This window comes from Hirundo rustica, chromosome 13 (assembly GCF_015227805.2).
Source record: "Hirundo rustica isolate bHirRus1 chromosome 13, bHirRus1.pri.v3, whole genome shotgun sequence".
NCBI classification, from domain to species: Eukaryota; Metazoa; Chordata; class Aves; order Passeriformes; family Hirundinidae; genus Hirundo; species Hirundo rustica.
This window is the reverse complement of record NC_053462.1, coordinates 19,128,471-19,154,046: the sequence shown is the minus strand read 5'-3', so window position 1 is coordinate 19,154,046 and position 25,576 is coordinate 19,128,471. Positions and strand designations below refer to the sequence as shown.

The 25,576-nt window shown below is 49.6% G+C and overlaps 1 protein-coding gene across 3 annotated transcripts in view; it reads right to left on the bottom strand.

Annotated features, from left to right (window-relative positions):
* Nucleotides 1-6,100: 6,100 nt before the first annotated feature.
* Nucleotides 6,101-25,576, bottom strand: part of MAP2K5 (mitogen-activated protein kinase kinase 5) — a 133,772-nt gene continuing 114,296 nt past the window's right edge. For 2 of the 3 annotated variants that reach the window (XM_040077340.2, XM_040077344.2), the window contains exons 21-22: nt 23,541-23,586; nt 6,101-6,418 (exon numbers count right to left, since the gene is read on the bottom strand). In XM_040077340.2, coding sequence (XP_039933274.1) covers nt 6,317-6,418; nt 23,541-23,586 — 148 coding nt within the window. In that variant the 3' untranslated portion in view covers nt 6,101-6,316. Of the gene's footprint in view, nt 6,419-14,728; nt 14,851-23,540; nt 23,587-25,576 lie in introns of those variants that run through there. The other variant, XM_040077342.2, reaches the window with a different exon arrangement.

The window sequence follows — 25,576 nt, the reverse complement described above, 5'->3', positions numbered from 1 at the left end:
CCGCTCCTGCGGTGCCGGGAGGGGAGGGGGCGCTCCGGGAGGACGCGGCTGTGCCCCTGTTCCCTCGGCCGTGCCCTTGCCCGGGCCGAGCCGCTGCCCGCGGAGCTCGGAGCGGCGGAGCGGAGGCGGCCCCCGGCTCGCCCCGGGGCGAGGAGCGGCCCGAGCCCGAGCCCGGCCCCGCCGCCCCGGCCGCGCTCCCCTCTCCTCTCCCCTTCTCTCCACCGCCGTATCTTTTAACAGTCGAATTGACTGCAGTTTTTGTCAGTTAATTAGGTTTAATTTACATAATTAGTACAGTATAAAGAGTATTGGGGATAATCAGGAGGTACGTCTCGCTTACTGTGTAAACACGGATTCGGAATTAAAAATCAGATGTAATTAAGGCGTGTGCGCGCGGCTTTTAATTGTAATGAATTTCTAATTAACGCTCAACGATCGCCGCACGCCAGAGACGGGACGTTTGCGGGCACCGCCGCCCCCCAAAACCGGGGACCCCCCCGGGGATCCCCCCGGGGCCGGGGGGCGCGGAGGGGCTGCGGCCGGCGGGGAGGGCGCTGCGCCCCGACGGGACCCCCCGTCCTTGCCCGTTCTCCGGGCCGGCGGCGCTGGCAGACGAAGCCGGCGGATAATTTAGGTTAAAACTTAGGGAGCCGTGTCACGGGTGTATAAATAAATAATCACGCGTGGCGGGCGCGGAAGGCCCCGCGCTCCTGGAGGGCTGAGCCGAGATTGCCACATAAATCACGGCGGTCTAATTCAGTGGAAGTTTAATAAACGCCTCCTATTGGAAATGAATGTTCCCCATTTAACAGTTGTATCAGCACCATATAAAACCATGACCCCAATAAATTTAATTTTAGAGGCCGATCAATCCGGGCTTCTCTCCATCGATCCGCGGCGGCTCTGCACCTCCGCAGCCTCTTCCGCGGCCCTTCCCGCCGAGGCGGGGGAAGGAGCGTTTCGATCAGACTCTTTATTAGGAAAAGATTGCTCCGAGAGGCCTGAAAATTAAACGGTGACATTTTAATTACTGGACATTGACAAAGGGAGCGGGCGGCGGCTCTCCGCAGGCCGGGCACACTCCGCCTGACCCGGCTGGGGGGAGCAGCGGAGCCCCGGGGGTTTCTCCGTGTGCGCTCCCCCCCGGGATCCCTTCCCAGGGTTGGGCACACCCGACCCCACCCCGATGCTCCTGTGCGCTCATCCCGGCTCTGGCACCGCGCATCCCCCGCTCTGTGCCCCCCATGACGCCCCCCGGCTCTCCCCGCGGTGCCACCGCCGCTGCTGTCGCCCCGTCCCCTGCCCACCCAAAGCCTCCCCTCGCCTCTGAACCTTCCCCCCGATTTTCCTGGGCCGGAGCGGCTGCGGAGGAACGCGGGATCGATGGACTCGACTTTATTGATCGGGTGAAAGCGAACACCTGGGCAGGGACGGAGCGGGACGAGGCCGGGGCAGCGATTCCATCCGCTCCGCCCGTGCCGTGCCCGGCTCGCTCCGGGATGGAGCCGCACTCACCTGCCTGGGGCCCGGCGGCTCTGCCTCGGCTCGGCCCGCGGGGAACTTCTCCTCCTCCTGCTGCCCGTCAAAGCCCCAGACATCCATTTGCCGCCGAACGCCTCCCGGGCTCTCCGCAAACCTTGAACTCGCCCGGCGGGCCCGGCGCCGGCAGCGGCCGCAGCGGGGCCCGGGAGGCAGCGGCGGCTCCGGGAGCGGGGAAGGCTCAATCCATAAATCCTGTCCTGCACACGGGTGCTTTATGGACGGACCCTCTGCTGAAGGTAACGCGGCCCCGGGTCAGCGCAGCTCCTCGGCGGCGCTCCGGCTGCAGCTTCCCTACGGGAAAGGCGCAGGATCGCGGGCTGGCTGTGGCTGCTTTGAGTTGGGAGACACCTTAAAGCTGCTCTCCTTCCAACCCCACCTCCATGGGCAGGGACACCTTCCACCAGAGCAGCATGCACAACTTTTTTTTTTTTTTTTTTTTTTTTTTTTTTTTTTTTTTTTTTTTTTTTTTTAATTCCGTGTGACCAAATACTACAATCGGAGATTTTTAAAAAATTTCTCTTTTTCCCCCGTTATGTTTTCCCAGTCCAGGCCGGCCAGTGCTGGTGAGCTGGGGGAGCAAGAGGAGGCCACAAAGTTTAGGGATAGCCCCTGATCCCTCCAAATTTCGGGTGCCCGTGAGCCCCCCGGGAGTGCCGGAGATGAGTGATCCTAAATTACGGGTTACAGCTCAGGATCTCACCGTCAGTGGGCTCCAGCTCCTCCCAGGCCTGGCTGTCGCCTCGGGGACACCGCTCCCACCCAGTCGCAGCATTTTGGGCTGCTCCTTGCCTGCTTCCCCGGGGCAGAGGGACCCGAAATGCGCCGCCCTGGGTGCAGAAGGGCACCCTCGGGTGGGGCTGAATCCCCTGCAGCTCCCGGGGACACCTGGAAGGAGTTCGTGCCCTGCCGGGCCGGGCAGCGGGGCAGGGACGGTCCCCGGCGTGTCCCCGAGCTCGTCTCCGGGTTTATCTCCGGGTGCCGCATCCCGAGGGGAGAGGGGCGAAGATCCCTCGCACGGAGATGTGTCCGAGGAGCCCGAGCAGCCTGGAGGCCCCCGGAGCATCCTGGAGAAGGAGGGATCTGCTGCTCCCGTTCCCTGCCCGAAGGGGCCGAAGGGGGCTCTGTGTGTGCGCCCCGGACCCCCGGGAGCCGCCACCTGGGACCGTCCCCGATCTGCCCCCGCCCTCCTGCCCCTGCCCTGCCCAGGAGCAGCTCCCGGGACATCCCGGGGCATCCCGGGGACAGCGCTGGGCACAGCGGGAGCCACCGAGCCGGACGAAGCCGGTGCCCGCCGCGGTGGCATCGCCCCCTCCTCACCCCCTCCGTCCCCAGAGCCGCTTCTCCCGCAGCTCTCGCTCTCCCACCGCTGGATTCGTCTCCCCGCAGGAGTTTTTTTTTCTTTCCCAGCAGAGCCCCAGATTCCCAGGTTCTGCCCACACGCCCCTGAGCTCCGTCCCTCTCCCACGGCTGCCTCCGGGTGAACTTTCCCCGCAGGACCACGCGGCTCCGGGAGGCAGGAGAACAACCCCAGCCGCTCCCAGCTCCGATCCTCCCGTCCGCTTTCGCTCCCGGGTACCCGGGGGATCCAGTGAAGCTCCCGGGAGCTGTTCCTGGTGGTTGCTCCGTTCTTAACGCGATCTCATTGCCGGCCTTGGGCCGAGGGACGGCGGCAGGTAAAGGAGCCCTGGCAGCCCCGCCTCCCCTCCCGGCTTTCAGGCTCTTCTTTGGAAAACAAAAGACGGGCGCTTTGCCTTGGGAATGCTGGCAGCGGGCTGGATTTGGCCACGGGATGCGAGAAACAAGATATTTTCTGATTCTGGGCTGATTTAAGGGCGAACTTCCAGGGGTTTCTTCTCGCGGGAGCTTTGCCTGGCATTGGGGAAGGGAAATGGGAAAACACGGGAAGTTTTGGCAGAGACGGGACGCGGTCCGTTTTTCCCACATCCACTCTCCCATGGGAATCATCAACCCTGAGGTTCTCGGAGGGGAGACGCTGGTGTGGGGCTGCTGGGGGGCCTGGGGTGGGACTGGGGGTCACTCAGCATCCGTGGGATCCTCTGCTGAAGGAGGTGCCCGTGACACGGCGCCGCTGCCACCCCCGGAGCAGCACCCAGCTCTAGGGTGTGACAGCGCTGCATTTCCTGCAACCTTGCCGGCCGAGAAACGCCGCGATTCACATCCCCAAAAAAACTGCGGCAGCGAAGAGGAGAGAGGGGGGAAAACCATCCCCAGCTTGGGGTCAGCTCCTGCCTGCGTGGAGAGCGGCATTGCTGAGCCCCTTCCCGGCACTTCCAGGAAAATCTCCATCCCTGGGGGTTCACTCCCATCCCTGCGGGTCCATCCCCATCCCTGGGGGTCCATTCCCATCGCTGGGGGTTCACTCCCATCGCTGGGGGTTCACTCCCATCCCTGGGGGTCCATTCCCATCCCTGGGGGTCCATCCCCGTCCCTGGGGGTCCATCCCCATCCCTGGGGGTCCATCCCCATCCCTGGGGGTCCACTACCATCCCTGGGGGTTCATTCCCATCCCTGCGGGTTCATCCCCATCCCTGGGGGTCCATCCCCATCCCTGGGGGTTCACTCCCATCCCTGGGGGTCCATCCCCATCCCCGGGGGTCCATCCCCATCCCTGGGGGTTCATTCCCGTCCCTGGGAATCTGGGAACAGGATGACGCCACGCCAAGGCAGAGCCTGGGGCATGTTTGATGTCCTGGCCACCTCAAAGCCATTTTGGAGTGCGCTGAGGCGGGATCTGCTCAGCCCCAAAGCAGCCCAGAGCTGGGGGATCCCTGCGGGCAGGTTTGGGGGTCCCGGATCACCTGATCCCACAAGGCACAGACAGGGATTGGGATGTTCCTGGGGCAGGGAGAGGAGCCCGGGCTGGGTTGAGACCTGGATTTGGGAGGGGGAGCCCAGAGGAGAGAAATCCTGGTCCTTGTCCTCACCTGTGCCCCTCGGCGGCAGGAACTGGGGCGCACGTGGGGACAAAGCACCCCCAGAGCCCGGACCCGAGCAGAACGAGGCGCCCTGGGAATGTCCAACCTCGCTGCTGCTCAGCAAGGCTGAGAGGAGCTGGTCAATCCCAAACTCCCCTCCTCTGCTCCCTCATCCAGCCGCGTTCCCCCCAAATCCTGCGGGGCTGCACTGAATCCAGGGATCTGGGAGAGGAGGGGGGACGGAGTTCCCGAAGTTCCCCGATTTCACCCACGAACCAGGTGAATTATAATTCCGTCAGCACTTGAACCAGGAGGCTTTTTCCCAGCTCCATCCCACACGGATTTTCAGGGCAAATCTTCCCCTCCCGACCTCCCAGGAAAAGCAGCGGGAAAAAGCCCTGGGTTTGCTGAGTTTTAAACTCAATCCGAGAGAGACAGAGGGACCTTTTATCCAGGGAAAGCCGAACTGTTAGGGGTAAATAAATGGCAGCGCTGCCGAGGCCCTGGCTGGCTCACAGCGAGGGAATTTGTCTCACTTTAGCAAAAGGACCTGGAGGAACGGGGGCTGCTGCCTCATTCATTGCGCTGTTATCTGCCAGCGAGGTTGTGGCATCAGAGCAATTAAGACAAACTTCAGTCTGTAAGTTCACGCCTGCAACCTCCACCCTTCAAAAGAAGACAAACGATCCCCTCCAAGGAAGGAAAGCAAGTCTTTTTCCAGGCTGCTTCCAGAGTAACGTTTAGGATCTGCAGTGGTTCGGGAGGAAAATTGCACTGAATTTTTTTGGGGGGTGTTGAAGCTGCAGGTAGAAAATAAACGGAGTATTTTTATATATATATTTAATATATATTTTTTAGCAAAAGTTTATTTTTAATGCAAAGACAAGCGAACAAACCCCAACCTCCTCCCACCCAACTCACTCACCCCAAACCCGCCTCTCACATCCGTGGTTTATTTCTTGTTTTTCTTTTTAATAAGCATTTTAACTGATTCAAGGACTGATTCGACCTGTGTCGGTCTTGTGGAAGTGCCCACAGGAACTGCAGGAGCAGACACATTGCAGTCATTCCTTTTTTTTTTTCCCCTGGAACAGCAAACCTGGAGCCTGTGCTTCACCCAGCTGTGCCAGAGAAGGATTATTCCCCATCTCCCATCCAGCCCTGGGAATCCATTCCCTGGGTCCTGTCCCTCCACCCCTTATCCCAATTCCCTCTCCAGCTCTCCTGGAGCCCCTCCAGGCCCTGCCAGGGGCTCTGAGGATTCTCTGGATCCCGCCCTTCTCCAGGAGAACATTCCCAGCTCTCCCAGCCTGGCTCCAGAGCAGAGCCCTGTCCTCCCCCAGCTCCCCGTTCCCACCTGAGCAAACCCTCTCTGATCCTGGGATCAGGCAGGGCCATTCCCAGTCAGTAACTGGTGCGACGCTGGCAGCCCTCACCTCTTCACAGGGCGGGCAAGCCCAGAGATTTCTCCCTTTTTTTTGTCTGTTTGCTTTAGTTTTACACTCAAAGCCAGGATTTTGTGGCTGCCTGCAACTCCTCGGGAAATCCTCTGGACACTCGGGCAGGAGCAGCAGTTAAAAACCACTCTGGAGTCAGGAAACAGAACACTGAGTAACCCAAAAACAGAGATATAAAAGACTCGCTTTAAGGCTGCGCGCAGTCTAACCGAAGAGAACCTGGAAATCGCTCAGCAACAGAAGAAAACAAGTAAGAAAATCCCTTAACGTGGCGGTGAGGAAAAATACTCTGAGTTTTGTCGACGGAGTAAAACAGGCTGTGGCTCAAAGTCCAAAGGCGGCGGTCCCGGCGCGGGAGGAGCTCTCGGGGTGCTGCAGAGCTCACTGCGCTCCCTGGGCTCGCCGCTCCTCCAGCATCCTGCACACCCACATGGACACGACCTCGGCGTTGCCGTCGTTGTACTGCACCACGAAGGGGTGGCCCTGCAGAGGGGACAGGCAGGGTCAGCCCGGGGAAACACAGCCCTTCTGGGCAGGAGAATGCACTGCAGCACCCCGCAAAATGCAATAAAGCACCCAACCAAACCAGGGGGTTTTCGTTACTCACACGGGGCTGCCCAGGCTCTTTGGAAATGCCTTCTTTTATTTATTTATTTATTTATTTATTTATTTATTTATTTATTTATTATTTTATTTGGAAATGCCTTATTTTATTTTTTAAAATTATTTTTGTTGATTTTCCGCTTGCTCGCTGTGTTTTGAGCCAGGACAGATGAGCAGTCTGGGTAAAATGATATCCCAAAAAAACCCCCCCTTCTCCGTTGACCTACTCCTCTGCTCGTACAGGGGTGTGATGTCCCGAAATTCCTCTCCTGGATGGTTCCCCGTGCATCCTCCATGGGCACTGACCTTCCAGTGCCTCGAGGGGATCCAGGAGAGCTGGACAGGGACTCTGGACAAGGCAGGGGGTGGCAGGATGAGCCGTTCTGCCCAGCACCGCGGTGTTTTGGGGTGCAAAAGTGCCTTTATCTCCAACACAGCCCAGAAGCAGTTTCACCTCTTCAACAGAACAGCCAAGGACACCAGAGAGAAGCAGGAGAGAACAGACACAGACAGGGCAGAGCAGATAACTGGGGCAATTCCACCCCAATATTCCAGCCAGTCCCTTCTCCTTCAGGATGGAGAGACCCCAAATCCATCTCACACCCTGCTCCAAATGAAATTTCAGCTATGAGACCTCAGCCCTGCACGCCGGTCACCCTCGGTTTGCTTTGTTTTCTGAGGATATTCCACCAAAACCTGGGGGTTTCCACATTTTTCCTCCCGAGGAATTGACACCGCTCTTCAGATGTCCCATGTTTTTACTGTCCTGCTCCAGTGAGGATGTTTCTCAGGCTGAAGGGATGTTTTTACTAGACGTTGTTTTTTTTCAGAATCTGGGGGTTGATTTTTCTCAGCTGTTTGTTTTTAAATTGGGAATGGGAGAAGAGAAATTTCCACCAAAACTCAGGCCTGAGTGACCCATCTTTGCAAATCTTGGTGGACAACCTGCAGCGTTTGCAGGTCAGGCACCAAAAACCGAGAAGGGCACAAGCGGCCCAAAGATGACAAAGTGCTCAAGGGTGTGCTCAAATCTACTTCCAAACCCAAAATCTACTTCCAAACCCAAAATCTACTTCCAAACCCACTTTGGCTGCTTTTAAAACCCGTCCTCACTCAGCAGCACCAGCAACTGCAATAAAAACATTTATCAAAGAACCCCACAGGGCTGGGGCTAACGCAGGAGTCCATCAAACCTCCCCCTGGCCTGTTTGCAGCAAGACTGGGAGTGAAAATCAGCACCAGCTCCCAAAGAGGGACTTGCAGTTGGCTCAGCACCCAAAAATGTCTCGGGGAATTATTGAAGTTTTCCTCCAAGGTCTCCAGCACTGCGGCTGGCAGCGGTTTCCTCTCTCTTACGAAATCTCTTCATAAACTCATCCCTGCCCTCCGTGACTTTGTCATTCTCCAGCACCCAACCCCACATCCCCCCCTTTTCAGGCATCCTGAGCATTGCAAGCGTTACCCAGAGCACACAGCCTGAAAATGGGGATCCCTCTGGAAAGGATGGAGGAGAGAAGGGGCGGGGAGGGAGGGGGGGGAAAAAAAAATCCCAAATAAAAACCCAAACCAGCGAAGGAGAAGTGCAGCTGCCCCAGTGCAGCAGGACAGAGAGGGGGCACTGACAGCCCCAAGAGTTTGGCCAAATAAATCCTGTGGCCTCAGCCACAAACACAAGCCCCAGCCCCGACTTCAGGGGTGAGCAGTGTGTTCTCACCCACACCCAGGCACCTGCTGCGCTTCAACGTTCCTGCAGGGATTTATTGCAAGGGAAGGTGAAATGTGTGGACGCCCAAAATGCATTTTCCAGCTCCCCTCTGGCCCGGAGAGGTCACCCTGCCTGCTGGGGCATGCACAGCTTTGTTTTTAACACTTATGATCCCATCCCTGTGTATTTCAGATTTCCTCGGGTTCCCACACGCGTTCACAACAAAGCAGTAACAACCTCCTTCCCAATTTTTAAATATTCAGACTGAAAAATACCTGGAACTCAGCACAGCCACAAGGAAACAGGCTGAAAATCCAGCAGCAAATTGTTTTTTTCTGACTGGCTCGGTACTGGTCTACAATAACCACCTCCTTCCCAATTTTTCAATATTGGGATAAATAAATATTAACATTTCTTTAAATATTCAGACTGAAAAATATCTAGAACTCGGCAGAGACAGTAGGAAAGAGGTTGAAAATCCAGCACCAAACTGTTTTTTTCTGACTGGCCTGGTACTGGTGTGCAAAAACCATCTCCTTCCCAATTTTTAAATATTGGGATAAATAAATATTAACATTTCTTTAAATATTCAGATGGAAAATACCTGGAACTCGGCACAGAAGGCAGCAAAGAGGTCGAAAATCCAGCAGCTAACTGGTTTTTCTGACTGGCCTGGTACTGGTGTGCAAAAACCACCTCCTTCCCAATTTTTAAATATTGGGATAAATAAATATTAGCATTTCTTTAAATCTTCAGACGGAAAATACCTGGAACTCGGCACAGAAGGCAGCAAAGAGGTCGAAAATCCAGCACCAAACTGTTTTTTTCTGGCTGGTGCTGCTGTGCCTTGCCCTGGCCCCGTGGGATGCACGGGGAATCCCGCAGGGAATGGGAAGTGGCTGCTGGGGAGCAGAGAGCTTGGAGCTGCAAAGGTCAGGCAGGACAGGGCCAGGGCTGGCCCCGAGTGAGTGTCAGGCAGCCTAATTTTGTGTGTCAACCCCGAAAATGAGATAAACAATGACAAACCAGGCTTTTTAAATGAACTTGTCTCATCTGGTTCTCTTGATAAAGGGTACATTTCTCGAGGTGCAGTGTCCCACCAGACAGGTTTAACTCTTTCACAGGGGAGCTCCTGGCAGAGGGGGAGGTGAAGGATTTAAATATCTGACAGGAAATTAAAAGGGCAGTGCCCCCCTGAGCACGGAGCCCTGGTAATTCCAACTCAGTGCTCGCCAGCCATCAATCATTTAGCCCAGTCAATTAAACCGCCATTATTCAAGGGTAAAAGTTCCATCGTTTTATCTACCCCCAAAATTCAGCAATTTGCTTTCACGGCCTTCTCCTCTGGCCTAAAAAAACCCAAAGAGATCTTTGTTTCTGATAATAACCCACCCTTATTGCCACAGACCCTGCGTGGTACCCTGGGCAGGGCTGCACATCCACGGCCCCCAAGAGCTCACCTGGAGCGCAGCTCTGCTCCAGGGGAGGAAATTCCCTCTGGGATATAAAATCATCACCCACGGCCCCAAATCTGTGCTGCCTGAACCCCCTTCATCTCTTCAGTCTAACAACTTACACAAATCCAGGGAAGAGCAACGCCTCGGGAGAGCCTGTCCCACACACAGGATCCTCTGAGCATGAAATGTTTGTGTTTGGCGAGCACCAGGGAGGTTCAGAGCGGTGCCCAAGGACAGGCAGACCATAAACGACGCTCCTGATGCGACGCCTGGCATTTCAGAGCACTGTCCAGGCAAAAAGCCGTCGGTGTTCCTGTGAGATGGGCAGTTACCAGCCTAGAATGGTGACGAAGCACGTTCCCGGTGTGAAATGCCAGTCAGCCACCGGTTTTCTCCTTGGAAAATGCCAAAAACGAGAGATTCTCCTCCCCAGGGTGGTGTTCCCTGGGGCACAGAACATGGCAGGGATGAGGACAGGGCAGGAACCTGAATCCCAAACGGTGAGAGTACATCAGATCTAACCCACAACAGCACCTCCTTATATTTTTTTCCCCCGGGACAGTGAGAGGCTGACTGGGGAGGACAGCAAATTAAAAACAATAAGAAAATTCCTGCAAAAAAGGTTGGGAAATGAGTGGCACTGCATCAGTGCCACCCTTTAAACATTTCTTTAACACCCTCCCAGCCTGAGCTCCAAGCAGCACAGACAAATCGTGCATTCCATTAAAAAAAACAAAACAAAAACAAAACAAAACAAAACTTGAATTCAACACAACCAAAAAAAAAAAAAAAAAGAAAAAAAGAAAAAAACCGAAAAAAACCAACCCACAATAAAAAAGATCCCAACTGTTGCAGGCACAGCTCATCGAGACAATGGCCGTGCCCTCAGACAGCATTTCAAATACAGTTTATTAGTGTGTGATATGAAAAGGGTATTTTTATTGCATGATATAATGCAATGGGACCTTGGGCGCTCTGCAGAAGGACCTTGCACTCAGAAGTGTAATGAACCCATAGTCCAAAAAACATTATACTGTACATTAACCTATCATTAATGGCACATTAGGGCTGGGGGCATTGCACGCTCGCTGGTCAGGGCTCCATCAGGACAGTGTGCAGGAAGCCACAGACTTCCCAGGCTTAAAACAAATAGAGAAAATAAAAATTACTGCTGGCTGCAGGCTGCTTGCAGGGAAGCTCACTCGCTGCTTTACTTGCAGTTTTTCAAAGGGGGGAGGAGGAAGATGCAGCGGTCTGTGGGGTGGTGTCGGCGTGCTCTGAATGCAGCAGGTGCAGCTTTTCCTGCACAGAACACAGCACCTGCTAAGAATAAAGGGAAACTGGAATCCTGCTCCCCCCCTTCCCTGCCATTCCCTAATTCCTCCCTGGCAGCGGGAGTTGGGAGTGGGAAGAGCATCCTCTGATCCAGCCCTCTGTGGAACGCCTGGGATCTGTTTCACCTGAGCAGAATTCCAGCCCTGCCAGCACAAATCCATGTGAAACGCGAGCAAACCACCGAATTCCTGACGCTCCCAGAGCAGGGGGGATGTCCCGTGCCTTCCCCCACTCCAGGTGCTCTGTTCAAAGGAAAGCCACAGAGCAAAGGTGAAATCAGGAAAGCCTGGCTGGCAGCTCATCCCTCCAGCGCCGAAAAATTCCAACCTGGCTGTCCAACAGCACATCCCACTTGGTTCTCCCACTGCTGCTGAGGTGTCTGTGCTGTTTACAGCTCTTGTGATTAACTCAGGGCATGGATTTGAGGGGAAACTCCTGCCCAGCCTCATGTTTCATGGGAGACAAGTCCGACCTCCAACAGGACAAACGCAAAGCTCAGCTCTGGAGCTGCACCAGCTCCCCAGAATTCCTGGGAACACAAAGTGCTGAGTAACCCAAAGAGCTCCCCAGAATTCCCGGGAACACAAAGTGCTGAGTAACCCAAAGAGCTCCCCAGAATTCCCAGGAACACAAAGTGCTGAGTAACCCAAAGAGCTCCCCAGAATTCCCGGGAACACAAAGTGCTGAGTAACCCATACAGCTCCCCAGAATTCCCGGGAACACAAAGTGCTGAGTAACCCTAACAAATTCCCAGAATTCCTGGGAACACAAAGTGCTGAGTAACCCATACAGCTCCCCAGAATTCCTGGGAACACAAAGTGCTGAGTAACCCAAACAGCTCCCCAGGACTTTTGGAAAGACAAAGTGCTGAGTAACCCAAACAAATTCCCAGAATTCCTGGGAACACAAAGTGCTGAGTAACCCAAACAACTTCCCAGGACTCCTGGGAACACAAAGTGCTGAGTAACCCAAACCACCCCGAAGTGACCCCGGGTCACCCTGCAGTGACCTCAGCACGTGTCAGCATTTCATCACTCCAGCTCTGCCTCCAGTGCTGGAGGATTTTCCATCTCGAGCTGCTGCCTCCAAGGACAAGCCACACTAAAAGCTGTTCTAATTATCTGTGCCAGCTATCCACAGTATCCAACTGCGGCTCCCACAGCCAGGAATAGCAGCGAGGAATCCTCAGGCCAATTCTCTCTCTGCCGACTCCCAAAACATCGTTAATTCCCAGGCACAGAAGGTGGCAGGGCATCCTCAGGGGACGCTCCACGCAGCTTCTGAGGCTCGAGTGGGGTAGAAACTCTGAAAAAAGGCTCTGAAGGCTGAGCACACGTTAATCCAGGGAGACACAGAACGTACCCACGGGTGAAAGCACCCTGCGTGACACTGAGTGCGATGCAGCTGCTCCATCTCTTCTCTTCCTTTTGGAATCCTGAGATCTGTGAGTTTTTTAAACCCTTTGAAGGAAAGTGTGAGCACCTGAAGTGCTTGGAGCAGCAGGGACCGGGAGGCTCAGTCTGTGTGTCTGCCAAGAGTGTCCCCAGTGTCCCAAAGCTGCAGCAAGGTCAGCTGCAGCCTCCTTGGCTCTTCCAAATGGGATTGCAGATCACAGGTTGAGCTTAGCCCTGAAGTTCCAGCTCCTCCCTGGGACTTGCGAGGCTGTGCTGGATCTGGGAGCGAGTGTTTGCTGGCCCAGTTCTCTCTCCCTGCTCCTGTCCTCAGACTATTGAGGGCAAGGACTGCGCTCGCTGTGCTGGGGAGGCTCCAGCACCCCCGGAGCTGGGCTCAGCTGGGTGCTGAGAGACAGCCCCGGCGCAGGGGATGAAATCATGGAATCACAGAACCACAAAACCCATCAGGGACCTCAAAACCCATCCAGCCCTGCCCTGGGCAGGGACACCTTCCACTGCCCCAGGGTGCTCCAAGTCCAACCCTGCACACTCCCAGCATCGACCAGTGGCGTTTCCTGGGTGGAGATGAGGCAGGAGCAAGAAGACATCCACACGAAAAACCACGACTGATTCGATTTTCCTGGAAGTTTCTGCTCCTTCCTGGCTCCAGAGCCCAGCGTGCTGAGCAGCTCCACTCGGGAAGTGGGGAGTTTTGTTTGTTGCACGGCCTCCCTAACATACACTGTAATTAAAATGTTGATTACTAAACAGTTTAAATATATGACAGACAATGCAGTTAAAGCCTACAGTTAGGTCAATATGTGATTTAGATTTGCCATTTAAAAACTCTCATTTAAATTTTGCATACATTAATCACTACCATACTTCAATGTTCTGATATCCACCTGACTACACTATTAAAATAAAACTTGCTGCCCCAGGGAAATCCTACTTATTCTTAATTGTTTCGAGGCTTTGATGGGCTTTTAATCTAAGATTAATTTATGCAATTTTAAATAACTCTTCTTATGATTAATAAGCTTGAAAATTAAAAGGAGTCTAAAGCAATTATAATGAGCATTTGGTCATAACCTCATTAGGAGAAGGAGTGAAGGATACAGCTCTGGAATTCTTACAAGACTACAATTTAAGGTTACTTTCAGAGGAGTCAAACATAGTTCTTGAAATTGCAAAGGCAGATTAGCCTAGGTCAGCCTTAGAACTATGGCTACCTAGATTAGCACACTAATGATTTTATCCCTCTGATGATACGTGAGACAGTGAAAAGATGATACAAAACAGAGATAAATGGGTAACACAACTAAGCACTGAAGCCTTGGGGTTAGATTTCTTCCTTAATTTTTTCTTTTTTTTTTTTTTTTTCTTTGGTTTTTTTGAGAAGCAGTTTTTCCCCCGATTATTTATCTATTTGTAGACTGACTTTCACCCATGGATTTTTCCTTTTTCAGCTGGTTTAGTTTTGTTGAGGCACCAAAACTCTCCCATCATTTACAGAATTAATATGCCAGGAATATTCTGATGGATGGACCAAGAGGAAGAACAGCTCAACTTCCACCTCAACACCTTAACCTGAAGAGCAACTGTCTACACACCTCACCCAGACTTCCATTTTTAATCAGCAATACAGATCCATCGTTATGATGAAAGAATTATTTTTCCAAGCTTTGGACAGCTGGTGACCCCAAAACAGATCTCAAAGACCCCTCGTGCACTTGACCGATGCGTCCAAGCTGGCAACTCATCACCAGACAAAAGGTCAAGAGGGAATTTTTCAGGTCAGAACAGCAACGTAGCGTGGACCTGACCTCGAGCAGGACCCTGGGTCTGCTGTTTGTTCCCTTCCTGTGGCAAAGGCTGGTCTGAATTTCACTGCAGAGCTTAGGGCTTGGCTGTGGCACAGAGGAATCTATTTGCCCATCTGCAGATCGTTCTTTCCACAGCAGTTTTGCGTTTGATACTTGCTGTTAAACCAGTAACTGTCCTTGGCATTCCTCGCGCTGCTCGGCAGAAAACGAGCCGGCTCCCAGCAAAGGTATTTCAGTTTTTGTGTTACGACTCTTAAAGCAAACTAAAGCAACCGAAATCTAATTGGAGTTTAGTTCTGCAAGTGCTGCTGAGGTTAAGGAGAGCTGTAGAGGAGGAATGGGGAGAGTGGCCCAAGGCTGATGGAGTCTGTCAACATTAGCAAGCTGTCGACAACAGAAGCAGCTCTGCTGAGTGAAACGCTCGGTGCAACATTTTAGGGATGGAAGAGGTTTGACTTTTGCCCAGCTCTGCTCTGGTTTGTGGCCTCAGCGCCCATTAGTAGCTGGAGCTCATTAGGTGTGTGCCTGGAGCACATCTTCTGGTGGGGTTTCATCTGAAATCGATTCAATCCGTGAGCTTCAAGACGCGGCTGTGCTGAGAATGAAAGAGCGGGGGCTCAGAAAGAGCAGAGATTCACACCAGAAACGCACACCTGACCTAACCCTGATGGAGCTGCACCTGCAGAACCGTCCTCAGCCCCAGCACAGGAATGGTCTCAGTGACACCGAAAGGAACTCGTCAGGAATTAAAACTGATACAGAATTTCTTTCAAACAAGGACTAAACGTTCCCTACACTATTTCCTTCAAGTGAGGACTAAATGTTCCCTACAGAATTTCCTTCAAATGAGGACTAAGTGTTCCCCTAGACTGGGGGAGAAGGGTGAAGAAAACAACTGTTTTCTCCAAGTTTTTCTAATGGGGGAAAAAAAAAATTGCTAAGCAAATTACTAAGCTGAAGTAAACTGAAACAATCTCCTAAATGTTTTTCACCCAAAACCTTAGAGAAGAAAATGCTGTGTGCATACACACACACACAAATAACAACAATTAACAAAAGCAAAAAAAAAAAAACCAAACCCTGAAAACGATGTGGCTGGAAGCAAAAAGGGAGAATGAAACAGCTCGTACTTCGTTAGCATTTTTGTGATGAAGTTTCAGCAAATGAACAAGTTGTTTTTAAAAGTACCACTACGATCATCCTGCATTCCAATGGCTGCACGCTGCCTGCACGGAGTGCAAAATGACATCCCCGCGTTTGCCAGGCTTTGTAAAGGGACTAAATAAAGTATTAAATGATCGAGGTGAAGGTGCTGCCAAATCCCCTCGTGTGAGGAGCAGAGAAAGCCCAGGTACGAAACAACGTTGGAATAAACGTACAGAGCCCTGCTGAAAACACGGAGAAGGCAAAATATATCACCACTAGTTGGCTTGGGAAAAAAAGATACAAATTCCTTTGAATCTCTCCCAAGGTCACTGAACAACCACCGAGGCCACCAACACGATTTCCACGCTCAGAGTTGTATTTTAATCCAACAGGGAGCTTTCCCCTGGTTGTGGGAACCTGGCTCTCCCCAGCCCAGCAGGCACACGATCCCGATTTCCATCAACCGAGTGTTTCCCCCAACCTCTCCCATCAAACCCGAGCGGGCAGATGCACATTTACGGGACAATGAACTTTTCCAGGGCTGTATTTTGGCGTTTCAGCCTGAAGAAAGCCGCGTGTTCCCAGCTCCGCCCCGGCTGGGAGCGCGAGCAGCCGGCTCTGGAGGGGAGGCCGCGGCTTTAAAAAAAAAAAAAAAAAAAAAAAAAAGAAAAGAAAAGAAATAAAAAAGAAATCATGTTTAATTTAAAAATTAGAAACTGGAGCAGGCTGTGAGCACAGAGGTTGATTGAAACAAAATTTAAATTCCTGTCAAGCCCATTTAAACACAGGGGCCCTTCATAGGCAATTAGCTGCTCCCTGTGAAGGCTGAGCGAGGCCGGGCCTGGTCACTGTGAGGAGCCGAGAAAAATTAACTAAAATCAGGCGCTATGAAATATTTAGCCTCCCAGTTTATCACAGGGGTTTGGAAGTGTAAACAAGACAAAAATCGATTCCTCGGTGCCCTCCAATCAATCCCCCAAAATGGCGAGGGCATCTGTTTCTGCTCAATTTTGTTTACTCTGGCAGATTTGCCTTAATTGCGGTTGTTTATCTCCCGTTGTCCCCGGGGCCCTAATCTCCCGATTACTAATACTTAACACTCATTTCACATCTAAAGCTACTTCTAATCCTCAACAGGTTTCTGGAGCTCTTAAAATGATGGAGGCCAGGGAGATTTCTCTTTGTTGAGAGGAGCATTTTGCGACCAGCAACCAGCTGGGCCCAATCGTCACCAGGGATGGCGGCAACAAAGGTGCTAAAAGGCTCTTTCACAAACTCCGCACTCCGCCGGGAATGCCGCCGAGAAAAAAAAGGCCTTTGATGGGGAAAAAAGGACATAAAAAAAAACCCCACAGAAAACCACCCTGAACAAGGGGGCTCTAGCAGTCCAGCCAAATAAAGTTACTGTCATAATCAAGTGCTGTCAATCACAATGAAAATCCAATTAAAAAAAATCTTTCAGCACGGCCCCTCTTCAGGAGAAAAATGTTCCCTATTTATATGCAGGGTTTTTTTTCCTTTTTTTTTTTTTTTTTTTTTGTCAACCGCACAAATTAGAAAAGTCGTATTAATTGATTTTTTACTACTTTAGGCCCTGATCCTCCAGCTGAATTTCTGCGGATGGAAGAATCAAGCGGCACAAATCTGATTAAGGGATTTGAGGCATAATGCACACAGGTCACTAAGAAGCCCTATCTCTATCTCCTGCTTTATACTCTGCTTATTCATAGGCAATTATTACTCTTATTTAATACTGCAGGAGTGTCCTGAGGTGCTAATTGGACTAGAGACCCACATGTAGCTGGTACTGCACAAGCACCAGCCATTTTAATCTATGCAGAGGCTCTGAATACATTCGAAATGCCAAATTCACGACGCAAATAAAAATCCAACGTGGATTTCAACAGTTGCCTGTTAGAGCAAATTCCTCGATGAATTTGGAATGAATTTGGAACGAATAGAAAGGCCAGTATTCTGGGATTTAAAGATATGGGTCTTATTTTGGAACTGCTAACAGATTTATTTTTCTAAATTTTAAAAAATAAATACGCAAGGAAAACAGCTGACATAAAACATCAACAAGGCAAACGCACAACCAACTCCTCAATATCCAGTAATTGAAAGATTTGCAATTCTGCTACCAAAATGAGTGAGATGTAAATATTTGTCCCTGTGCCTGGAGAACTACTGAACGACCAGCAGTGCCAAATGAAACATTTGCTCAAATTAAACTGCAAAGCCCAGGAGACTCAAGGAACCAAAAAATATGAACTGTATCCCTCTAAGCCGTTGCCAGTTTGTTTTTGTCCAATTTCCTTAGATTTTCAACACCTCTTTGAGCCAACTCCAGTTACTCCTTTTCACATTTCTCTGGAAGTGCCGCAATTTTGGGCAGCTCCAGGGCACGTTAGGAGGGGGAAGTCAGATGTTCCCTTTGCTGGAGGAACTGGGTGACCCCAGGGCGATGGGAATGAAGGCAACGCCCTTAACCTGGTCACAGCTCGCTCTTGGGTGACTGCTGGATTTAGCGACACGGATAGAATGGATTTCTCCATTTCGAGAGCTGGTTTCTCAAGTGGCAAAGAAAAACTCCCACCCTCGAGGACACACATGGCTTTCTCCCCCTTTTTTTTGGGAAAGGCAGAGGGGGAAATATCCCTGACTGGCCTTTCCCAGTTTCAGCTCAGTCAGCAATGCTGCCACCTGAAGAAACACAGATTTTTTTCCCCCTTAAGCCACCTTGAGCATTTTGAACACCCAGTGACAGGAGCATCCTGAGCCCTGCTGTGAAACCCCTGCCTCAATATAAATTTTGATTTGCCTTCAGTGTAACCAGGATTTGATCCAGAACTTCTCGGCCACTGCATGTCTGAACTGAGAGACTGAAGAACAAGTTTATTATTTATCACATATACTTCATGGTTGAAATGAATGATCCTAAAAAACCTTTTCCAGCCTAAACAATTCTATATTTACAACAGCTAAAATACTTGGCTCTGTAGTTTTTTTTCCTTGAGAAACCAGGAGAGAGCCCTTTCCTTCCCATCTGCATGTGTTTGGTGTCTGTCAGAACTTCCCCTTGTCATGGAGTGAATAACTGGGATCGGTGTGACAGAGGAGAGGCTGAACCTCTGCAAACAAAGCCATTCATCACAGGTCCAAGCACAGCCAATTTTATCATCCCTGATGGGAGATCCCGCCCAGGATAAAAAAATGTGGCCAAGGAGGGAAAATTCTTGGCTCCCTGTGATTGAGCAACGATGCCCAAGCATCTGGATGGGCGCACACAACAGCCGTGGATCTCTAAACCTGATCTCACAGGATCTCTGGGGCGTGCTTGTGAAAAGGAAAAGTGCTGAGAGCCCTCTGGTCTACCCCAAAAATCACCATCATCCAATCCCCAGCCCTGGCTACTCAGTGATAGCACTGGGGGAAAGCCCTTCTATTGACAAACCTAAGCAGCAGCATTTTCTTGGCTTTATTCTGGGGGTTTTGATGAAAATCCAGGCAGGATTATGCTGATCCTCCATTTGTTTGTTTAAACCATAAAAGTATTTCCTGAGAGGGGGTTTAACACAACCAACTGCAAATATGTTCAGCTACTGCGCAGACCCTCTAAAATAAAGCGAGATAAAATCTAGCTACTTAAAATCCAACTACCTAAAAGCCTCACAACTTTAATTTCCTTCTTGTACTTGTTGGAGATGTGGGAACAGGCAGCCAGAACCCATTTTTTGAGAGTCTCTAACATCTTGACACGTGTCTTAAAACATTTAAATACACAAACTATCTGTTTATCTGGGAAAAAAAAAATACCCATTATAGCCAATAAAACCAGGGTGCCTGGTCTAGAGCCATTCCTGGAATGGAGAGAGGGATGGCTGAATGCATAGTAATGGGAAATTTCACAATTGTATTAGGCATTAAAATAAATAAAATACTAAAGAAGAACAGGCTTTCCAGCATGTCAGTGGCTTTGACACAGATGATATACAATTTACCACACAACGTTCAAATTAAAAACATGAGAAGCGTCGGTAATTTAAATTTTAAAAAGAAGGAAAGCTCCCGGTTGTGTCGAAAATGTGACAACTTGAATGAAAAAATCATTTGATCTGGGTAAAAGCAATGGAGTGCAGGAGGTGACCGGATCCTCTCCCTGCCCAATTTTTCCTCGAGAAATCCTAAAGGCTGTGCTTTGATGCCTCCACAGGAATAACTGCTCCATCCCTGACTTTTGGCGTTCCAAACGCAATTTCTTGACGTAAACGCCTTTCCTCCCAATAACCGGCCGTAGCACGAACAACATAAAAACCCCAAAGCTCACTGAGGGACTCCAGCAATCCCAAAAAAGCACCAACAACCTGCAGAAGCGAAGGCCGAGCCTGCAGCTCAAGAAGAGATTTGAAACAATTACCAAAGCGGGGCAGTGATATCATAAAGGCAATTTCTGCGCTAGCTTGTTTTCCTGCGCCTCTCTTTGCCTCCGAACAGCTAGAACAGATAATAACTATTAGTAAATCAAACTCCTGCAATATCCAGCTGTGCCTCCCACATTTACATACAGATAGAATGGGTATATGTTTTTAATATGTATGCGAGCCGTACTTTTACCACAGCTGAAGCGCGCGCTACAAAGGAGGAGGAGAATGGGAATGGAATCAGCATGAGATAATAAAGTGGCCTAGATAAAGTATTAGCCAGCGATTGATCTCAAACAGGGGATGTTGCTTCTCTCTGACCTGATTACTTACTATGCATAGATTCCATTAAATAGAGCTTAGAATGGAAAGCTTGGGGAAAACACCATAAATACAGGCACGGCCCCGGCCTGGGAGGCAGCCCGGGCTCAGGGTGCTTCCCTGGACTCTGGGCATCACCAGGAGGTGAAACCTTCCCCGGGCAGCCACAGCACAACTCCTCAAGAAGCACTGCTCTGAAAGCTGGAAAAAACTCCGTGTTTCTGGCAAAAAAAAAAAAAACAACTCAAGGGAGAAGGGGAAAAATCTCTTTGTACAAAAGGATTGTTGAGATTTTCACGTTAGAAAGGGAGAGGCAGAGAGGAATGTGCTGTGCAGTCTTCCCCGTGATAATATAGGAATATATTCAATTTATTTGGCTCTCTGCCTTTCTCTTAAGAGGGAACAAACTGGAGATGAAAGAGCAGCATTTTAGAGTAAGTTCAGGATGACCACTGGTAAGTTCTGAGCTTGTTGCTTTCCCTGAATGGACAATTTCCTCATTACTTGGTGAAATCCCTGGTTTCACTGCTGTGGAACAATCCAGTTGGTTTGATTTCCTACATACCGAAAAAACCAATGGGATATCTTGTTTTGGGGATGGCTGCATGGAAGAAAGGGCCCAGAGTAAAAAAAATAATAAAAGAAACAAATACAGAGCCTGATCCACCTGGACATGGACACCCATGGTAACTAGAAGCCTGACTTTAAACAGGAATTTCATCCAGCCTCGGCTTTGGCTCTATTTCCTGACAAAATGGACATTTTGGGTTTTATAAAAGCAGGAAATCCATCCCTGCTGCAGCCCCAGGACCGGGGTGGAGGTGATTCCAGGTGCTGTCAGTCAGCTCCTCAAATGCCTTTAAAATCCACTGATTATCAGCAGAGGAGGAAAAGATCCATCTTCTGCTCCCTTCATTTTGCTCTCAGTCCTTAATTCTCCTGAACTGGTCACAAAACAGTGACTTCCAGTACAGCTGGTGTCCACAGGGGAGGAAGATGATGCTCTGGTTTGTCTGAAGGTGAGGATGGCTGTGAGTGACACCTCCCATCGTTGCTGGCACGGTGCTTTTAACTAAAACAACCTCAAAATTCAACGAACAAGGTGAAATCCTGCTCTGGTTTAAATCAGTGATAAGGTGACCTTGAAGATCCAGGGTTTCACTGCATCCCTCTGTGAATCCCTCAGATCCACAAGTATTTACAACCCTCTGTGCGCTCCTTATATCCACCAGAACCACGTGGCAGCCTCAGGAGTATGGAATTAAAAGGATTAAAAGGGAGAGGAATTCCAGAATTCACAGGATATTTGCGCTCAAGGAATGCGGCACTCAGTGCTCTGCTCTGGTTGAGACAAGGTGGGGATCAAATGGACTCCATGACCTTGGAGGGCTTTTCCAACCTCATTTTTAAATTATATTTAAATATCATTTGTTAAAGCGTTTGTTTTTTTTCCCCTGGCCCCAATTTCCAGCAATTATAAATTAATTTCTGTACACACACTTAGGCACAGATATGCTGCGTGTAACTGTGCACACAGACACACAGTGCTAATGCATATATTCATGTTAATTTTATAAATAAAGTGCCCCTTGACAAGACTGGGGAAAAGCAAAAATCTGAAGGGCTTGACTCTATAAATATAATAAATATTATAAAATATAATATTATATATATATCCTCTATAATATAAAGGAGCGAGCAGCTCCTGTTCTACTACTTGTTGTTGCAAGTTCATTTGTAACTGAACAGAAAGGAGGGTGGGGAAAAAAATGGCATTAAATTGTTTAAAAAGTAGGAACGCTTCTTTTTTATTTATTTCTTTTTCTTCCCCCCCCCCCAAGAGGCGCCGGAATTTCCAAATAATTTCACAAAACCCCTCCTTTAAAGGGGACTAGCACACTCCAGGGCATGTAGTTGTAAAGATAAATCTGTGCACTTCCCTGCTACTGCAGGCACTCACCCTTTGGCCTCATTTTTATGGCTCTACACCCTGGAGTGGTGTTATTGCTCACAAACGTCCCCACACACACTTCTGGGGGGCTGTGTGATCTGCAGATGTTTTATTTATAAGTGGCAGGCCGATTGCATCACCAAAATGTGCGTTTACAAAGGGAAGAGAGGTTTTATGAAACCCCATTCCCTCGTTTTAATAGCTGAGCCACCCAGCCATGGCAGAATAGCGCACGAGGTAAATGTGTCTGCAGCTCCAGAACCTGCTCCAAGTTTTCTCAGATGTGACTAACTGCAAGAATTTCCCAGCCATCAAAAGTTAATAAAAAAAAAAAAAAAATCAGCTTTTTGGTATGAGAAACCCCAAAGTGGGCTCTGATAAACTTTGAGGTTTAATTTCAGCGAGGTATTTAAGCAGGTGCCCAACTTCAAATGCAGATTTGGTGGAGTTAATATCCTTAAAATGAGATTCAGAGTTAAATACTTTCCTAACCAGGATCTCAGCTGAGACTGGTCTGGATTGTGAGACACCTGCCCCTGGGCATCTTCAGAGATTAGCCTTTAACTAGAGAAATGCTGCAGGAAAAAAAAAAACCTTTATTCTCCTCTCAGCTCCCACCATGCAAGCAAGAAATGAGAGGAGGCACCAGTGCCTTGATCCTTCTTAAAATCCCCTAAAATTACTCCTGCATTCCAATTGTCTCTGTATTTCCATGCACAGCAAATAAATTGTGATGGTTTTAGAGGAACTTTCGAGTTACACCAAAAAAAAATATAAAGGAAAGTAAGGAAACATTTAGAAATTAAAGGTACCTGACACGAGTCAGAGGGGATTATGAGTCTACGTAACCTGCTGTTAACAGCAATTATTAATAATTGAAAAGATGATAATTGCCAGCACAAGAAGTGGGCTCTGAGCTCAGATTCCAGCCCTGAGAACCCTTCCATGGACACACCTCCCCAAATATTCCCTCATTCTCCTGCAGCCAATCTGATTTAATTTTAAACGAGCATCGGTGAAAACAGTGGCTCTTGCATTTCATTAAAACATGGATTTTAACCACACTCCCTGTTTTCAGTCTTCACATTTGGGAAGGTTAAGGCTGACAAAGAGTGACCTACATTAAGCTGTAATCCCTGGACATCCAAACTGGAAGAAAATGTGCAGCAAGCATCAAAATGGTTCTGATTGAAACTCGACAGCGGCCGTGAAAGTTCTGAATTAACTCCCCACATCACGAGTGAAGGTAACAGCGAAATACCCACCAACTTCAGAATCACAATCCCACCTCTGGTTTGGGTGCAAATATGGAATTGCTGCACAAGCAGGAAGAGTTTAGAGAGAAACACACTGAGCGCACTGAAAAATGCAGGGAAAAATGGATAAATTTCTAGGTAAATGACCAAAAAATATTCACGGAGAAATCCAAACTGAGGTTTCACTTACCATTAAATCTTCAGGTGCTGGCCTTTCCTTTGGCTGCTTCTTCATGCTGTGCCACAAAACAAAATGTTAGTGTAAAACAACTGCTCGTTTATTTTAAAAGTAGAAATATTGAATTGTTTCATTTGAAATGTTGAGTAATTTTATTTGAAATGCTGAACTATTGAATGGTATTCTATCTCTTTTATCGCAGAGTGAAGCATTTCAGTATTTCTCACCTTTATCAGGTGCTGATGGGAGAGAGAGTTCCTAACAGTAACCCAAATATTTATGGGTTATGGGATGTAGGGCTCCACACCGGTTATAACCACAAGTGTGTAAATACAGAGAATCCCCCAAAACCAATCAGCTCAGGAGGCTCAGCGAGAGCTGACTCCCATTTTTTCCATTGCATTTTATCTCTTTTATCACAGAGTGAGGAATTTCAGTGTATGGGAGACAGGGCTCCTAACAGTCCCCAAACACTCACGGATTTTTCCATCCTTTAGGGGATGCAGAGCTCCGAACTGTTTGTAACCATGAAAGGTGTGTAAATACAGAGATCCCTGAAAACCAGGGGGTACAGAGAGCTGACTCCCCCTTTTTTCCATTGCATTTTATCTCTTTTACCACAGAGTGAGGAATTTCAGTGCATGGAAGACAGGGCTCCTAACAGTCCCCAAACACTCACGGATTTTTCCATCCTTTAGGGGATGCGGGGCTCCAAACTGTAACTATGAAGGGTGTGCAAATACAGAGATCCCTGAAAACCAGAGAGCTGCTTCCCTTTTTTTTTTTTTTTTTTTTTTTTTTTCTGGGGATTATGACACAAAGAATTATCCAGACAGGTGGGAAACCCAACTCCACCGCCGAGCACGCAATACCCCGGGGTTCCTGCCTCCATTTCCCCCCATTCATTTCCATTACCCTGCAGGGTGATAGTTCATTACACAGCATTAACCTGGTTATAAGATCATGTTTCTCATGCAAACAGTCCTGGTTTTCCCTGCAACAGGTGCAATTAGCTCTCCTTAGCTGCGTGAGGGAACACAATAACGTGGCACAGAGGTGACCATCAGGAGCTGCCTACGGACTAATTGGATCCCATCCAAACAGCCAGGCTTTATGGAGGGGCTGGCATCAAGGCTGGGATGCTGCTCACTTGACATCTCTCACGGTTATTCCAAATGGATTGCTTAAATAAGATAGAGTTGCTCCTAATTTGCTTTTTTTGTTTGTTTGTTTTTTGTTTTTCCCCCCCTTTTTTAAAGCAGCGATTCCCCCCGCTGCAAAGCACAGCTAATTTTAATCTCCCCGGATATAAAATACCCAACGAGCTGCGCTGTAAATTTGGAGATATTAAGGACACAATTTACCTTCCCCTACAAAAGAACTCCGAGCCCCTCAAACAATCAAGTCCCACAAGCTGTCTGAGGCAGCAGCTCTAATCTGACAGCCCAAAGTAGCTGCGTCCCCAGGGAGCACCAGGCTATTAGCCACCATCACTTCTGCTGCAGGTTGACATCTGTGGGGATTTTAACACAGGTTATCCCTCCCTCTGCCTCCATTCTGGTTTGTTTGTTTGTTTGTTTGGGCTTTTTTCCGAGACCAGTCTGTCATGGGTATTTTGGGCAGGATAAAAGGAGCTGGAGCTCCGCACCCAGGGTGGTGCTGCAGAATCCTCCAAATACCCTTGGTCTGTGTAAGCTGAGACCACTGAAAACCGAGGCCTCTGTTACACAAACTTTAATTATTTAGTTACTTTAATTAACCGCTCATCAGCCTGCTTTTTGTGCCTGTATTTGTTACAGACCGTGGCAGGCCTCGGAGATAACCTTCTGCTCCGTGAGCTGCTCAAAATTCACTTTTGTGGTGTGGTGGAAAACCCCAAAACGTGCAAAACCCAGCCTTGGTGGGGCCGAGAGCTTGGGGGAGGACCAGGACACATCCCTGGAGCAGGACAAACCCCTGGATAAAGACACATCCCTGGATTCCTGCTCCCACCCAGCCCCAGCTCCCACTCAGGTGGCTCCATCTGATTTAACCCAGCCCTGCCAAGG